This window comes from Onychomys torridus, chromosome 18 (genome assembly GCF_903995425.1).
Source record: "Onychomys torridus chromosome 18, mOncTor1.1, whole genome shotgun sequence".
NCBI lineage: Eukaryota > Metazoa > Chordata > Mammalia > Rodentia > Cricetidae > Onychomys > Onychomys torridus.
In genome coordinates this window covers 8,557,665-8,575,595 of record NC_050460.1, presented here as the reverse complement: position 1 = coordinate 8,575,595, position 17,931 = coordinate 8,557,665, and the positions used below count along the sequence as shown (strand labels likewise).

The 17,931-nt window shown below is 50.5% G+C and overlaps 2 protein-coding genes across 4 annotated transcripts in view; one reads left to right on the top strand and one right to left on the bottom strand.

The window, feature by feature from the left end:
• The window catches only part of Tmem63b (transmembrane protein 63B), a 26,360-nt gene extending 22,437 nt beyond the window's left edge, over nucleotides 1-3,923 (bottom strand). For both annotated transcript variants that reach the window (XM_036167118.1, XM_036167119.1), the window contains exon 1: nucleotides 3,776-3,923. The gene's annotated coding sequence lies outside the window, so the exon portion shown is untranslated. The remainder of the gene's footprint in view (nucleotides 1-3,775) is intronic.
• Mrpl14 (mitochondrial ribosomal protein L14) lies at nucleotides 3,383-17,931 on the top strand. Of its 2 annotated transcripts, none has more exons than XM_036167120.1 (3): nucleotides 3,383-3,440; nucleotides 14,060-14,150; nucleotides 17,018-17,931. In XM_036167120.1, the coding sequence occupies exons 2-3, from the start codon at nucleotides 14,080-14,082 to the stop codon at nucleotides 17,382-17,384; spliced, it is 438 nt and encodes a 145-aa protein (XP_036023013.1). In that variant the 5' UTR covers nucleotides 3,383-3,440; nucleotides 14,060-14,079; the 3' UTR covers nucleotides 17,385-17,931. The 2 variants fall into 2 exon arrangements, with proteins under 2 accessions (XP_036023013.1, XP_036023014.1); XM_036167121.1 differs by lacking the exon at nucleotides 3,383-3,440 and adding an exon at nucleotides 4,012-4,086.

Sequence of the window (17,931 nt, the reverse complement as noted above, 5' to 3'; positions counted from 1 at the left end):
AAATTCCTGACCCTCCTGCCTCTACTTCCCAAGTGCTGGGAATCGAACCTACGGCTTCCTTCATGCTAAGCAAACACTCTATCCACCAAGCTAAATGCTTAGTCCTGACCTCTCTGACCTCCAGGAACCTCAGTGCCCTCCCAACCCTTGTTTCTAAACTGTTCAAACCCTTTAAAAGAGTGCCATCTTCCTATTCCTATCTTCTCTACTCTGAACGAAGTTGGACCACTCTGGAAGCTTCTACGTGACATGGCTCTGCTGGGGTGGGTGAGAGTTCCGCGGGATGCGTGGTAACTGAAGTTACCAGATCTTTTCATCGCCAATCTTTGTCCTGTCACAGAGCACCCTCTGCTCCCAACTACACAGATCTTCCCCCGCAGCCAAGGCAAGCAGGGCACACCCAGATCACCCATCCATAGGAAGGAAATTGGGACCAGGGAAGGCAATGGAGCCAGGCAAGGTCACAGGGTAGGGAAGGGGTGGAGTTGGGCGAGTGGCTTTGCCAGTGGACAGGGTGACTTCGAACTCTTAACTGTAGGGGCGGGGCTGTTGGGCTGTGTCATCCAGAGCAACTGCCTTCAAATCCAGCCTGGGGCTGGGAGGCTGAGAAGAGGGCAGAAAACTACCTGGAGAGAGGAGGAGGAGGAGTCGAGGGTTCTCCCAATGCAGACATGCCCGGCCAGCTCTGAGCCCATTTCTCTAGCTGGATCCTGAAGCTGGCTTTGTAGCAGGATGGGGATGTTAGACCAAGTCAACACTTCACTAATAAAAACTGTACCACAGGGTAGAAAAAAAAAGTTACTTTTTCCTTTTGTTTTGTTTGTTTTTTCCTTGTAGAGTTAATGGGAAAGACTTAATTTAGGATTTGGGATTTTTATACAGCCAGTGAGAAGAGATTAACTTTTGTTTGTTTGTTTGTTTTTCAAGACAGGGTTTCTTTGGCTGTCTGTCTTGGAACTCACTCTGTAGACCAGGCTGGCCTCAAACTGATAAGAGATCCACTTGCCTCTGCCTCTCAAATGCTGGGATTAAAGGCGTCCTCCACTGCCCAGTGAGATTAACATTTTTTTGGGGGGGGAGCTGAGGATTGAACCCAGGGCCTTGTGCTTGCTAGGCAAGCGCTCTACCACTGAGCTAAATCCAAATCTGGGTCTCACTCTTCCAATCTATAACAAATAGTATTAATGGCTTTGCCTGGCCTGAGTGAACTCAGAGAAAGGTAAAAGTGTATCTATCCAGAGGCGAGCCACCCCACTTCCCATCTCTCTCCAGAGTCTAGCTATATAGTTTAGATTTTGTTCCAAGTCAAGACTTTCCAGAATGCTGTGGATACAAGCTGCCACACTGGCTTATTTTACTTTTATTCTGTGCAAGGCATTACTTCTCTAAGCACTTTGTAAATGTTACTATTTGCTACCCCTTGCAACCCCAACAGGGCACTGAGGCACACAGACAGCAAATAACTTGGAGAAGTCACACAATCAGTCTGTGATAGATCCAGAGATGGGCCCAGGCATTTTGCTGCCCCTGCAAATAGGGGAGGCCACTAGCAGGGCACTGAGGCTGAGGGCTGTTAGCACCAGCTCTGGAATGCTACACCCTAGACCTATAGGCTGGCCTTTCTTCTTGCTTGTAGCTCCTGATCCTTGACTCAGGTTTGTGGGTTCAAGTTCTGAGGCAAGGGCTCTAGGATGAAATGCACTTGGGTTCTATTCTGGAAAAAGTACTTAGCCAGCTCGGGTCTCAGGTCCTTCACCTGGAAGATGGGGACAACCACTCAGCCTTGTGGCCACTTGAAAGACGAAATAAGATTAGAAACAAACAAGAGTTCAAAGCTCTTAAAGAGAAATCCAACCAAACAAAACAAACTGCCACAAGAAAAGACCAGCTGTTGAAATCAAGCATGCTGATGTACACCTGGGAGGCGGAGGCAGGAAGATCAGGAGTTCAAGGCTGGCCTGGGCTAAATGATAGCAGATCTCAAACAAACACAAAAACAGCTATTATTAACAAGATATAGACTCCAAGAGGTTGCTTTACAGGAGGTAGGCTGGTTAAGAGCAAAATAAACCATATAATTTCATGATAGGAATAGAATCACTCAGTGGGGGAAGGGTGCTTCCTCTACATTAAGGACTCTGTTACCGAGTCCCAGAATGTACCCCATCCACCTGCATTAGGCAAGGTGGGGCACCAGAGGTGACTAGTAGGTCAGGAAGTTCAAAGAAGTGAACCCATTACTATTGATCAACCGTCAGGCAGCCTGCCAGGCTCTTTACCTGCATTACACTATCGGATCCCAAAGCTACACCTCGGAAGGAGGTGGTGGTAACCAATCACACTTTTAAATAAAAACAGAGGCTACTATGGTTAAGTAACTGGTCAAGGTCACAGGGCTCAAGAACAGCTTGGCTAGGATTCGAACCCAGGTTTCTGTCAGTTTATTGTGTTTGGAAGGAACTTGTATGATGTCCAAAAAAGGGGTTCTTAGCTACTTATCACCCATCTTCTGCCTCAAAACATCCCCACCCACCTACTCACTCACTCATTGGCTGCACTGGATGAACTAACAGCAGGCCCCAGCACGTGCTACCTGGGGCATGCCAGGGCGTAGACCCTCTGGTACCCCGGAGGACAAAAGTGCTGCCAGCATACCCCCCACCTGAGCCCGGCAGCCACTCCCCTTCCCTTCTCTCACGAATCTGGAGGGCAGAGGGCTGTGGGACCCTCTGCAGGAGGTGCTGGGCACATTCTCATTCATCCCGGACTACTGCAGACCGGGGAGGAGGCTACAGGGTCAAGGAGCAGAGATCCAAGCCCCACTGGGCAATGGGCCGCCAGACCTCTGACAGGGGGACCAAGGCTGGTGGCAGCACAAAGCCCCAAGGGCAGCCAGCCCCTCTGACCTCTCTTCCTCACTTCCCAGGCGTCCTTCTTTTTTCTGGGTAACCCAAAGACAAGCTTTGGGACAGTCCGCACCAGGAGGTCAAGACAGCCGGGAGGGACAAAGCGCGCCCCCTCCCCCTCAACAGGGCCTTTGCCTACTCCGGATTCGCGTCTGAATCTTCTCCCCACCGCACCCTCCAACGCAGGCCGGGGCGGCTCATGAATGAACTGCTCTGTGTGGGGCGCAAGAGAGGACATGCTCCCGGGGCCAGCCGGCAGACCAGTCCCCCGCCAGGGCCAGGGCCAGCCACCCGTCAGGTGCCAGGACCCTCGAGCCCTCCCCTTTGCCCAAGCCTGGATCCCTTGTTCGAGGCCAGCTTCGTCCCCAGCAACAAGAGAAAGAATAAAAAGAGACCGAGGGCATTGGACTTGGCGACCCCAGAATGCAAAACTCGGGGGCGGAGGCGGGTGGTTCCCTTCAGCGGCGCCGGTGGCTGGGGAGCAGCTGGGACCACAGGAGGGCCGCGCAGGGGCCGCGCACCTGGACCGGGCAGGTGGCACAAGAGTAGCACTCCAGGGCCGGGACAGAAGGGGTCCCACCCCTTGGGATATCCCAGCGGGGTGGGGGCAGAGGACGGCGCACATCTGGAGCCCCGACAGGGGTGGAAGGACTCACATCTGGCCAGGAACGGTGCGGGTTTGGGTACAAAGCGTGCCTCCCTTGGGTCCCGCGGGGCCTGGGCACCTCTGGGTCCCGCAGGAGGTGGAAGGGAGGGGACGCGCAGCTGAGTCCGGGTGTTTTTTTGTTTTTTGTTTTTTCCTTCCTTGGGGTGGTAGTGGGAGCCTGTGCTCCAAGTAAGGGGTGCTGGGGAGGGGTCCGCGTACTCACCCCCAGGCGCAGACTCGGCTCCGACTCGGGAGCCCCGGCTCCGGGCGGGGCGGGGCTGGGGAGGGGGAGGGGGAGTCGCCGGGCGGCTTGAGCTCAGGGCTCCTGCGGCGGCCGCGGCAGCGCGTGGGGGAGGGGGAGCAGGAGGAGGGAGGGGAGCCAGGGGGCGGGGCTCCCGAAGGGCCCGCCCCCCACGCCGCACACGTAGAAAGTGCGCGCGCACTTACGGAGCACCGCCGGCGCGCAGGCGCAGGGAGCGGGGTGGGGCTTGACCGGCGGGGCTCGTGGCGGGAGATTCCCTGGCAGCCAACGCGGTATGGTGGGGGCTCAGGGGCCACCTTGCTCCCTACGCGTAGCTACTCCTTCCCCTTTCTTCTCTGCAGTAGGGGAGGCGCTCTCGGGGAGGGGTCAGGACAAGCCACACTGGGCCCAGGGTCAAGTGAGAGGGGTTCCCCGCTTCGCGAGGCCCCAGATCTGGACGCTCTAGCCTCCTATTTGCCCAGGGCTGCATGGTGCACGCCGCTTCCGCGCCTCCCACGCCCCCTCGATGCGCTTACCCGGGTCAGGAAAGTGGAGCCTCGGGGAATGGGAGCTGCGGTCTAGCCTGGGCCAAGTAACTTAGATCGGTTGCTCTGGCGTGTCTCCTGCAGTTTATCTGCTCCTCCTTCTCCCACTGGGTCTGGAGATGAGTTTGCTAGAAGCTTCTTCAGTGTAAAGAGGGAGTCCTTGCTTTCGCTTATGTCAGACAGAACGACTCCTTTGGTCCAGGGGATTCCCTGCTTTCTCGGTTCACCAAAGACCTCACCTAGCAGGGGTTAAGACTGGGACGATGGAGAGGCGGACCGCCTCTTTTCTGTATGTCACCACAAATCACGATCACAAAGACAGGACAAACACCACCTGTTGTTTAATTGCGGGTTCTTAAAGGGAACAGAAGTACGCAGTAAGTGAGCTTTGCCACGCTGAGACGTTAAGGGACAGATTATGTAGCGGTCACAAGAGCTGAGACGGAGTCACCTTGGTTTGCTTGGGAAATGCTGGCACCCAGGGCCTTGCAGTCAGGGCTGGACACTGCCTATCCTGGTCAGTGTGTCTGCTGTATTTGGGTGTTCAGCTGCCCGTTTGTAGCTGGAAGGTTGCAGCTGTAAGGTTCAGTCTGTTGAAGTGTCTTTCAAACGCTCCCATGAGTAACTTGAAAATCAGTTTAGTAGATCATGGCCATTGTTTGTGTGTATATGTGTGTGTGTGTGTGTGTGTATGCATATGTTGCACTTAGAGTAGGTATTGTGTGTTGGGACACAAGGTCATGGGAGTGTATTAGGTGTCTTATCCTGTTTCTATGTATCATAGAGAAGTTTGGGAAAGCATTGATCTCTTACATGCCTCTTGATTTCCTCAGCTTGAGCTTTCAGTTTAAATCTGACTTTGCAGTTGGTTAGTGGGGCTTGCCTGTAATCCTAGACGTAGGCAGGTGTTCAAGGCCATCCTCAGTTGCTTTGGGAGTTTAAGGCTGGCTTGACATTGCCTGAGACCATGTCTTAACAAAACCAAACCAACTTACAAAAATCCAAACCCTTCCCAAACTATGAGAATTTTATTGGAGGTAAGGGAAAGAAGATGGAGGAAGACAGCTTAGTGGCAGAAGTCTGTAGGTCTGGGTTCTGAGGAATGAACAGTTCTTGGTTAAAAAGGATCTGTTACAATGTTTGGTGTTACCCATTTTACCCACAAGGGTTCTTAGATGTGTAAAAAGTCTTGGATGTGTAAAAAGTACGGTATTGATTTGGATGTCCCTGAAACAACAAAATTCACTGACAGTAGGTATCTAGAAAATGGAAATGGAGGCCATGCTACCTTGGTTTGGGAACTTCTAGAGATCACTGGAATATGTTTCTGGAATTTGACTATTTTAAAAAAATAATACAAGTGTGAATCTGAACCTCTGTGGGAGACCAGCCCCCAAACTTATTTACCCCAGGAACTCTTGAGGAATGAGGGATAAGAGACTTAGTTAGAAATAGAGGGAGAGAGAAAACACAGGGCAGACTTGGGTGGGCCTGGATCCTTATCCAAATGGGCCCCGAACTTTTTCCCAAAGGTCTGTTTATAACAATGCCAAAGGGTGGAGCAAAAGACTGCCCCCTTGCTAGTTAGACCCTTACAAACACCTGGTGCCCAGGCTCATGGCCCAGTCAACCTCCCATGCAGTCCTGCTGGGTACAGCCACTAGGAAACCTAGTGGGCTCCAACAAACCTCTGGGTTCATTAGTCCATTTCTCAGTTGGCTGTTACGTGAACACAGTGCCTAGACTCTGAGATGATGCAAAATCCTCCCCCACCCCCATACAGGGTTTCTCTGTGCAGCCCTTGTCTGTCCTGAACTCCCTCTGTAGACCCGGCTGGCCTTGAACTCAGAGATCCGTCTGCCTCTGCCTCCCGAGTGCTGGGATTAAAGCAAAAGTTCTGTGTTGTTTGACTGTCACAGGTGGATCTGCCCAAATGCGTTTTCAAGTTGTTCATGTTACTTGGTTCTGTGGGAGCTTGGGGAGGCCTCAAGAAGTCAGATTATAGCTTAACCTGTATTTATTTGTTTGTTTATGTGAAACCTTGGCTCACGTAGCCCAGACTGGCCTCGGACTCAATGATCCTTCTGCCTTTGCCTCCAAAGTGCTGGAATTAAATGGGTGCACCTCCATACCCAACTCCATTCTTCCATTTTAGAGGTTGAAGGTTTATCTGATACAATTTTACAGGTATGTTAACAATGATAGTCAGTGTTCAAAAAGGACTGTGATTCAGGGCTCATGGTATTGTTCTGAGTCACAAAATGTGCTGACCCAGAAGGAGAGGTCAGTAGCTTATTATTCACTAGGGAATCAGGGTGGAACCCCCCCCCCCTTGAAAAAAACTCTTAAAAATCATGTCTGCCCTTGGAAAGTCAGGAAACACTTTCCTGTGTCTCCTCTAAGCTGAGAAACACTTTGAGGATTTGAGATGAAGGAATTGGTGCTGGCTTGTGAAGGAGGAGTGAGCCAGGAAACAAGCTGCCTACTCTAGACCAGAAGGATTGCCCAGGCGGTTCCTCACCCAGTAAAGCTAACACAGTCAGATCCGTGCAGCTCTGCTCTACCCAATGACCCCGTTTGTCCACATTGAGACCTGGAGAAGTAAGTGGCTTAAAGGTCACAGACATATCAGAGAGATGAGTTCTCCCGGGAGCATTTCCTCTTTGGTTCTAACCTTGCTAACCCACATTCCTCTGGCTCCCTGACTTCTTATCCTGGGCTTCTTACCACTGGCTCAGTTAAGTCCTCATAGAAAGTTAAGCCTAAGATAAAAACTATGGACCAAGCTGAAAATGGGTTGTTCAGTGGCAGCTTTAGAAGAAATAAATGGATCTTCATATTGTTGAAGGGAGCTGTGCTCCTTGGTAGTGGTGCTATGAAAACTCACACCTGGGTAGAGTCAAACTGGCTTCTGCTTTGCCCTGGGCTGTGCTGGGTGTGGTTATTACTATTGTTATTGTTATTGACAGGATTTTACTATGTATCCCTGGCTAGCTTGGAATTCAGTATGTAGACCAGGCTGGTCTTGAACTCACATAGATCCGCTTGTCTCTGCCTCCCAAATGCTGGGATTACAGGTATGCACCACCAAGCCTGGCCTTAGTTGTTTTGATTTCTTTTGGAGACAGTCTAATTAACTCAGGTTTTCCTTGAACTCTTTATCTTCCTGCCCTGCCTCCCCAGTATTGGGATCACAGGTGTGCACTACCACAACAAAGGCAGCTTTTTATTTCTTGAGTTTTTAAAGACGTGTGCCAGCCTTTACACACGTAAAATGTGTGTGTTGTGTTTGCTTTTGGTGAAGTTTTTTAGTGGGTAGGACTGTATCTGAGCCATACTCCTGTCCTACAGGGCGTGCTGAGTAGGGAGTTTGAGCTCTGGTCTGGACTTGGTTGCCTTCTTACCTGGGAGGGGTGGCAAGCATTTCTGACTTGATTCCTCCTCCTGCAAGATGATGCAAGTCCTCAGGTGGTCCAGCCTCTTACAGTTGCCTGTTCTTATTTGTTTTTCTGTTTCCTTTGGGTGCCTAGGAATGAAATCATCAAAGAAAGCACTCTGGTGTGGATACTTTGAGAATTGCAACATATTAGACTTGTGTCAGGTTAAACTGTGTACACAAAGTAAACTTCCTGAAAGAGAATGAGAATCCGTGGTAGGGAAACAGTGACAAGTGTTTAAACAACAAATACAAGTGTTTGTTGGTCTAGAATGATAGAAAGGGTCTTTTTCTGATTCTTCAAAGTGTCCAGGCCTTTTCTTTTTCCTGCTTAACATTTGATTTGTTTTATTTTTGGAGACAGGGTCTCTGTAGGTGAAGCTGGCCTGGAATTCCCAGGCTGGCCTTGAACTGAAGGTGACTCGCCTGTTTCTCGGTCCTCCTGCCCCTGGTACTAGAAATTGAACCCAGGACATCAGTGCAGGCCAGACAAGTGCCTCTGCCTTCAGAGTGCTGGGATTGAAGGTGTGTGCCACCAGGCCTGGCTTGGAAACAATGTATGGGTCTGTGATACTCAGTATATGGCATACTTGTATAGAGAGCTGCTCTGTTGGGTACTTAGTACAATTCAGCACCCAAGTAATACCTGGAAAAAGATGGCCGAGCAAGGTGGCAACATGCTTATGCGAAAGTCTGAGCAACTAAGTCTGCTACCCAGAACCCATGTAAAGGTGGAAGGAGAGATCTGACCCCATAGTTGCCCTCTGCATGTGCACCATGGCACTCATAATAACAGATAAATATCCTCAACTATTGGTGCTTTCTTTTCTCACAAAGCATACCGAGGGTAGATGCTTCCTTAATTACTCTTCTAGCCCTTAGTTTGAAAACTAGCTATCCCCCAAAAGAAAAGAAAGCTAGCTAAAAATGAATCCCCTAGATCAGTGGTTCTCAACATTCCTAATACTGCAACCCTTTAATACAACCATAAAATTATTTGTTACTACTTCATAACTGTAGTTTTGCATGTTATAAATGGTAAATATCTGTGTTTTTCCAATGGTCTTAGGTGACCCCTGTGAAAAAGTCCTTCCACCCACCAGGGGTTGAGACCCATAGGTTGAGAACCACTGCTTTTTTTTTTTTTTTTTTTAATTGTGGTGACCCCCAACCATAAATGTTGTTTTCTATCATCAGCTTGATACAGTACAAATTCTTATCCTAATAGTGAGATGTTTCACTGAAGCTTGCCCAGTGATTGAGTAAAACCAAAACTTATTATATACACAGTCATCCTAGGGTCCCCCCTGCTATGTAGCCTCCCTGGATCTGTCTGTGGGTTGCAGTCTGATTGAGAACCATTGCTCTTAAACATCCGCAGTCTGGGTGCATGAAAAAAGTCAAAACACACAAGCTCACAGAACATGGAGACGGGGCTCCATGTTGAACTGTAAATCAGTTCTGTCCACTTGACAATTCCTGAGCTGTAGCCGTGTGTCAGTGGCTCTCTACCCTAGAATGCTAAGCAGGGCAGGTACTGGGCCCTGCCTCCATGAAGCATGCATTCCAGTGGGACGTGCATGTGATAAGGCTAGTGGACACCTCACCAATGTGTCTCTACAGCACAGTGGAGAGTTAGTTGAGTCTCGATGGGCAGGAGGCATGCCTCTCAGACATAGTAAACCATCTCCACCCTGCCCTGTGAAGAAGACGTTGTGATTCACACTCTGAAATGGGAGGATAGTGTTAGGAGTTGACCAGGAATAACATGAAAGGCTGCTTCTGGCCCTGGAATCTTCCAAAAACCCTGATTCCATCTGAATGTGAGTGTTGTGAAGGAAGAAATACTGAGGACTGCCTGGGCAAACACAAGGCTAAGGAAGAGACCCGGCATTCTGTGTGCCCAAGTCTGCTGAGCCTCAGGTCCTGGGTCTGCAGGGTGGACTCATGCTAGCAGAGAATGTAAAGGCTTCTCAAGAGATTTGTTGAAGTCCTTTGCTGTCCCGTAGCTCCAGAGCCTTTATTGAGTGATGTAGACATTGCCCATACTAGACTGGGAGATGCTTCCAGGGGTCTGCAGACAAAGCGTGGACTTCCCCCACCATGTTGGCAGCAGGGAACTTCTAGAGGGGGTTGCCTGTGAGGTTCCCGTGTCTCATGGAGGGGGGTGGGTGGTGGTGGTGGTGTGGTGGTGGTGGTGGTGGGGTGGTGGTGGTGGTGGTGATTATGGTGGTGGTGGTGGTGGTGATTATGGTGGTGGTGGTGGTGATGATGGTGGTGGTGGTGGTGATGATGGTGGTAGTGGTGGTGGTGTGGTGGTGGTGGTGGTGGTGGTGATGGTAGTGGTGGTGGTGTGGTGGTGGTGGTGGTGGTGGTGGTGGTGGTGGTGGTGGTGGTTATGGTGGTGTGGTAGTGGTGGTGGGATGGTGGTGGTTATGGTGGTGGTGGTGGTTGTGGTTATGGTGGTGGTGGTGGTGGTGGTGGTGGTGGTGGTGGTGGTGGTGGTGGTGAACAACTAATTCATTCATTTCACTCCTACTGTTTTTGGGACTTGAGATCTTTTCCCAGTATGAGAGAAGCAGTTGTCTTTTGAGGAATAAGGAATATAAGTGAGGTCTGTGACTGCCTTAGGGCCACAGGAAACTGCTAAGTCAACTGGGGTTGAGGTCAGAGGTTACAGTCACTGTAACAGCGAGAGTAACCATGGGCCTTAGGAAAGTCAAAGTCTTTCCTGGAGGCATGACCCCTGTGCTTGAGGATAGAGTGCAGAGCCCCTGCCTTCCCAGTTCTTGTGGCCATTTGAGATGTCCTTCTAAGTTCCTGAATTTGGGGTAGTAAGTAGCAAGGAGTAAAATGTGAAGGGACATCCAGAATTACCCAAAAACCAGACCTAATGGCCTGGTGTCATAGGCCTGTGATCCCAGCGACCTCAGAAGCTGAGACTGAAGGATGCCAAGTTCAAGGCATGTCTGGGCAGTTAAATGAGGCTGTATCTCTGTGGTAGAGGGCTTGCCTAGCATTTTTGAGGCCCTGGGTTCAAATTTCTGGCTTGGCAGAATCAATCTTGGGTTGAGATGTGGCTCAGTGGTAGATCACTGTCCTAGCATATGTGAGGGTTGATCCCCTCAGCATGCTGAACATTATCTCAGTGACATTTCCATCAGCACGGGATACAGGGGTGTCCCCGTGTAGATGGGGCTGCAGCTCACTAGGAAAAAATGGCTTGGAACCAGGTCAGACTCAGTAGGCAGAGAGGGGCATGGGTAACAGGGCCAGCTGAAAGCAGGTGCTAAGTGGAGGCCTGGGCCCGTTCTTTAGTAGTCAGAAGGTTCCTTGAACACTGGGATTTGTGATGGTATCTCATCAGGAGCTTCCAGGAACCCCTCAGCACTCCTGCAGTTCTCGACCTAGCATTCTAAGAGCCCAGTGCAGAGGTGAGGTCCCTGTGACCTCAGGATCAACTGTGTGGGCTGCAGTCAATTCATTTTGAATGCTGAAGGAGTCCTTTTCCTCTGGGAGCGAGCCTGAAGGCCTGCTGGCATCAGATGGCACAGCGTGGTTGGGGTTGAAGGTGCAGGCTGGCTGCCCTTCAGAGCTGTGTGGCTTTGTACCCATTTTTAGTTATGATTAAGCATGAGCCCTTCTTGCTACTTACACTACAGATTGTCTTCAGAACTTAGATGGGGCCTGAGATGTCACTGAGCTGTGGAGCGCTTGATAGGCTCAAGGTGCTGTGTGCAATCCCAGCACCACAGAACACAGCCAAAACTTTGGGTTGGATTGAAGAGAATCCTCTTCACCTGGGATTTCAAGTCATTCAGTAGGTAGTGAAGTGCCCATGAATCAAGTGGACATGTAACGCTGGGTTTTTTTGTTTTGTTTTTGTTTTTTAAGTTTTTGAGATGAAGGTCTATCTCTATCACCCTGGCTGTCCTGGAACTTGCTATGAGACCAGGCTGGTCTCAAACCCTGCCCCTGCCTCCTGAGTGCTGGATGGAGGCGTGCACCAGCACACCAGGCCGGTGTCAGTACTGATGGAAGTAGAGCGCATGAACAGTTGGAGGAATACTTCAGGTTGCCATAAGCGGGCTACTGTGGTTCAGATTTCAGCCTTGCTATTCCTCACTCTGTCGCCTTGGTCAAGTTACTTCTCTGGCCTCATTTGTGTGTGCATGTGTGCGGGTGCGGGTGCGCGTGCGTGCGTGCGTGCGTGCGTGCGTGCGTGCGACAGTGAGGTCAGTAAAGGTGTGCACTGCACAGTGGTGTTTGAGTGAGATGACTTTAGCTGTAACCGCCACAGCAAAGGTTCATCAAGAAAACGGGGGTCCAACAACTCAAAGCCTGAGGGGTGCCGAGGGAGGTCCTGAGGCCGAGGCTGGTATGGTTCTGGTTCTGCCCATGACTGGTTGTGGGGCTCTGTCTAGTGCTCTGTGTCCCTCAGTTTTCTCATCTATCCGATGAGATGGGAAGAGGAAGAGAGCCGATAGGCACTGGGCGTCCAGCCTGTACTGGGTGCTCTGCATAGCTCACTGCCCGGGATCTTTAGTAAAGCTGGCCTTTTCCGTTGCTGTCTGTGTGTCCAGTGCTCAGGCATGCCTAGGTTAGCTGCCGTCTGCTGCACGTTTTCTGATCATGGAGTAGGCTAGCACTTCACAGACGTCCCAAGAACACTGGGATTTGAGGCTAGGCACTAAGTGACAGGCATTTGTGGAATGCCCGAGTATTTCTGTGGAAGTGACTGGTGAATTCTTTCCCACCTTTATTAAATAGTCTTATCTGAGGCAGGCGTGTTGAAGCCTCACTAGGCAAAGCTGTATGTTAATACTCCAGTGAACAGGCATAGCTCTGGGGCTCTTCAGTGGGGCCCTCGACGGCCAGGTCCAGGTGGAAGAGCTGGCCTGCTTACAGCTAGGATCCCCATCGGTTTGGTGGCAGGTTGTTCCTTGCCATGACACAGCGATGCTTGTGCCCTGCGGGACCTATTGGCTTCTGTGTGACCAAGTTCTGTGACCTGGACTCCTGACTCCTGTCTGGAGATTTTTTCCATGCCACAGTGTGGTTGGGGAGACTCACCAAATATAGACTGGTCAGTGCCCTGGCAAGGGTGGCTTTGGCTCTGCTCTGCCGACCTTGGGCTCTACAGGTGTCCTGGCATTCATATTTGGGGGAAGGGTGATATGTGGCAGGTGACTTTGGAAGCTGCTTAGATCACTGACATTTGTACCCCCTTCAGCACTATGAATTGGACGCACGGTGTGTGTGAGCACACTACCATTGAGCTATATTCTCAACTCTTTTAAACATTTATTTTTGCTTCATGTGTACCAGTGTTTGCCTACATATATGTAGATCACAACATGTATGCCTAGTTCCCAAAGAGGCCAGAGGGATGCCTGACCCCTGGAACGGGAGTTACAGACAGTTGTGAGCCACCATGTGGGTGCTGGAAACTGAAGCCAAGTCCTCTGCAAGAACAGCCAATGCTCTTAACCACTGAGCCATCTCTCCAGCTCCAAATTTTGTTTTATCTTTTTTTGGTTTTGTTTTTCCAGACAGGGTCTCACTATGTAGCTGGCTGTCTAGGAACTCTCTCTGTAGACTAGGCTGACCTCGAACTCATAGAGATCCACCTGCCTCTGCCTCTCATTGGGATTAAAGGTGTGCACCACCATTGCCTGGCTTGTGTTGTCTCTTAATTTCTTTGAGACAGGGTCTCATGTAGCCCAGGCTGGCCTAGAGCTCACTAGGTCTTGAACTTTTCATCCTCCAGCTTCAGTGTGCTGGGATTACTGGTGTGAGCCACTATACCTGGCTTAACAGTTTTTAATACAGGATCTTGGTAAATTACCCTGGCTAACCTAGAACTCTCTCTGTAGTCTGGCCAGGTGTGGAATGTGGTCCTCCTACCCAGAGTAACTGAGATTGCAGGCTAATCTGCTTTCTCCCAGGGTGCTGAAGTGGGTTTCAGAAGGCACGAAGGTGTCCAAGTGTTCAGTTTTGGGGCCCTCTTTGGAAGTTGTGGCTAGCTCGGGTGTGCTACAGGACTCCTGTTTTCTATTGCCCAGGGAAGCTGTAGGGCTATCAACATTCTCTCTGCTGGTCTGTTACAGCAGAGCTGTTGAGGGCCGGCCCAGCTGACCTCAGCGGGAATGTGACTCAGCAGCATTGGGACCTGGAGTTGTCTAATCATCACACAGCGTCAAACACTAAGATTCGTAGTTAGTGCTACCATGTCCTCTCCCACACAAGCCCCCATATAAACAGGCTCTGTCCCCTCTCCTGCAGGTTTGCCATCTTGGGATCCCATGGCTGTCCTTACTGGGCTCTGGGGCCCCTTCGCCCATGCCAGCAGAGCATTCGGCCAGCGCTGCTTCAGGTAATGCTTGACGTCTTGTTCTTTTTGTTTGTTTGTTTGTTTTTCGAGACAGGGTTTCTCCTTGACCTGGACTAGCTCTCTAGACCAGGCTGGACTCAAACTCACAGAGATCCGCCTGCCTCTGCCTCCGGAGTGCTGGGATTATAGGTGTGCGCCACCACCGCCCAGCCGACGTCTTGTTCTTAAGTGTTCCTGGTAAGCCTGCTGCCCTGACTGGATCCAGTGGTGACTAGAATAGGAGAGGAAACTCAGGGAGGTGTCATAGGCCAGTTGGAGCTGGGATTTGGTCAGCACGGGAGGGGCTAGGACAGACGTGCAGATTCTATCTTGGGTGCAGGAAAGCATGGCCTGTGATGAAAGCTATCTTCAGTCCCTGCCAGTTCCTTAGAGTCACAGCTCTTGATCCTGTTTGTCATTCCCAGGGCTTTAGAACACCTTACATTAAAAACAAACAAACAAAAAAACCACTCTGTGTGTGTGTGTGTGAGAGAGAGAGAGAGACAGACAGACAGACAGAGACAGACAGAGAGAGACAGACAGAGACACAGAGATATTTGGGCATACAGGTGTCACAGTACACATTTGGAAGCCAGCGGACAGCTTGCAGAAGTTGCTTCTCTCCACAGTGTGGCTCTTAGGGATTGAACTGAGGTCGTTGGACTTGGCAGCAAGCACCTTTGCCTGCTGAGCCAGCTTACTGACCCCAAACTTAACTTTACTTTTCCTTTTTTTCTTTCTTCCTTTTTTTTTGGAGACAGGGTTTCTCTGTGTAGCCCTGGCTGTCCTAGAACTAGCTCTGTAGACCAGGCTGGCCTTGAACTCACAGAGATCTGCCTGCCTCCCACGTGCTGGGATTAAAGGCGTGTGCCACCCCAAACTTCTTTAAGATGAATTTTTTTTAGGACTATGGATTGAATCCAGGGTTTACAGCCAGCCCTCCTTTTACATTTATTTTGGTTTTTGTGTTTTCGTGTGCTTTTTGCAATAGAGTTTCACTGTAGAGCTGTAGCAGGCCTGGATGTTTCCATGTAGACCAGGCTGGCCATCTTCCCACTTCTGCTTCCTGACCACTAGTGTTACAAGTGTGTGCTACCAGCCATCTGTTTTACCTTTGATTTTGAGACAAGAGCTCACTAAGTTTCCCAAACTGGCCTTGAACTCTGTAGCCTACATTGACTTTGAACTTGCCATCTTCCCGCCTAGTCTCTGGCAGGATTGTATTCTTGCATCACAAAAACACAGCAAAATTATTCTTTTTCTTTTTTTTTTTTTTTTTTTTGGTTTTTCGAGACAGGGTTTCTCTGTGTAGCTTTGGAGCCTGTCCTGGATCTCGCTCTGTAGACCAGGCTGGCCTCAAACTCACAGAGATCCGCCTGCCTGTGCCTCCCGAGTGCTGGGATTAAAGGTGTGCGCCACCGCTGCCTGGTGCAAAATTATTCTTTAATCACAAAATTGCACAATTCCTGTCAGCACATGCTTCTTTACCAAGCCAAGACGGCCCCACCCCAGCCACAGTGCCTTCCCCTTGAGAGCCCGTGCTACCCACCTTTACTGCATCCTCAGAGACGAGAGTCGCTTCTAGTGCAGAACACTTCCCAAGGCAGGCCTCCGAGTGAGCTGTGATGCAGCTGACTCTCAGAAGAGCTGAGGACAGGGGCGAGGCTCAGCAGTAATGGTGGCTGCCACAGGCCCGGCGGTCTGCGTGAGTTCCATCCCTAGGACCCTCATGACGGAAGGAAGGAGAGTACCAACTCCTGTAAGCTGTCCTCTGACCTCCACACATGTGCACATGTGCACACACAGTAAAGAAAAGGAGTTTTTAAACGAACACGGTGAGTATAATGGAGAGCGAGCGGTTTGGTGGTGTCAGGTCTGAGGAGCTCTCAAAGGAGGGAGGTAAGGACACCTAGAAAGGGAGTTTCTGAGGATGGCAAACGACCGGAGTTTGCGGTGTGTGTAGCACACATGGGAGGGAGCTCTGCAGTGCTAAACAAAGTCAAGGCTAAACAAAGGAGCTACCTGACCCAGAGGTGGACTCACTTAGCTGGAACCGTGGGGCGAGGCAAGTAGAGAAAGGGTCAGAGACCCCGGGATTGTGCTGGAGAAAACCCCACTCAGGGTAAACATCAGGAGATGGAAATCCCACAGTGGCCAGACTGGATCTGCTAGGAATAGCGTTCTGTTTCTGAAAAGGAACGGGTCTGGGGGTAGTGGGCTGCAAGCTGCAGCCCGTCTTCCTACCTTTGGAGGCTAGGCAGCAGGGTCACTTGCTGTCAGGGGTTTGGGCAACCTAGAAGACCCCTCTCCAAAGGCAAAGCCAAGCCTCTTGGCTAGCATTACAAAGTTGTTGCCTGGACAGTGTCTAGTTTCTGCTGTGTTGTGTCAGGGATCCCTCAACCAGAGTCTCCAGGTTCCAGACTCCATGAAAACAGGGTAGGGCTACGCCTGGGGAAGCAGGTTCTGCAGGATTGGCAGGGGTGAGGCAGCCTGTAGAGATTCCTTTAGCTCTCCTCAACTTGCAGAAACCAAAGGCTATGGATGAAGTATCCATGAAGTTTGTTGTCAGAGAAGAATTGGAATCTTGACACTCAGTAGCAGCTCTTAGTTTATGAAAGCGGGTCTCACTGAGCTTCTCAGGTGCTGGGTTGCAGGTGTGCGCCAGCACTGTCTAAGATATTCTCAGTTATAAGGGAATCGGTAGTTAAGGCTTCACAACCCCTGACTTTATTTTGAGTCCTGGGTCATCCCTGCTGAGCATGTACATGCATGTCTATGCATGTGACTAACATGCACCTTCCAGCTCTCTGAGACCTGTGCCCTGTGGCCCAGAGAGGTCTGTGTCACAGACTCTTTTTCTCTCCCACTAGCACCTCTGGGAGCCTCGGTGCAATCCAGAAGATGACTCGGGTACGTGTAGTGGACAACAGTGCCCTGGGAAACACCCCGTACCATCGGCCTCCTCGATGCATCCACGTCTATAACAAGAGTGGGGTGGGCAAGGTAGGCGATCAGATTCTGCTGGCCATCAGGGGGCAGAAGAAGAGAGCACTCATTGTGGGGCATCGCATGCCTGGCTCCCGGATGACTCCAAGGTTTGACTCCAACAACGTGGTCCTCATCGAGGACAACGGGAACCCTGTGGGGACTCGAATCAAAACACCTATCCCATCCAGCCTTCGAAAGAGGGAGGGCGAGTATTCCAAGGTGTTGGCCATAGCTCAGAACTTTGTGTGAGCAGAGCGGCTCTGAGCCATGCAGCTGTCCCTTCACACTGGTGACACGTCCTGGAACAGAATAAACGTTTTAATGTGTGTTTTCTTCCTATGCTGTCTGAGCTGTGGTCGTGAGGTGGGTAACAGAGCAGTTGAACGCTGGTCTCCTCCCTAGACCCCAGGGATGCTCTGACCTTACTTTTACAGCTCCTTGCATCCTTGTGGTGATTCAGCCCGTTTCTCTTCTCCCCTTCACCTGTCGATCTCCTTGTGGGGAGTAAGGACTCCTTTAGTTTCTTTAATAGAACCTTATCAACTCACAAAGTGTTTTGTTTAAGATACTGTGGGGTTGGAGAGATGGCTGCTCGTCTAGAGGCCAGGTTCTATTCCTAACACCCATGTGGAGGCTCATGACCTTCTGGAACTCCAGTTCCAGTGAATTTGATGCTCCCCTCCCCCACTTCTGACCTCAGTGGGTACATGTGGTACACAGATGTGTGTGCTGGCAGAACACTCCTGCATGTGAAATTTAAAGAAATAAATTAATTAAAAGATACTGTAGCGAGATA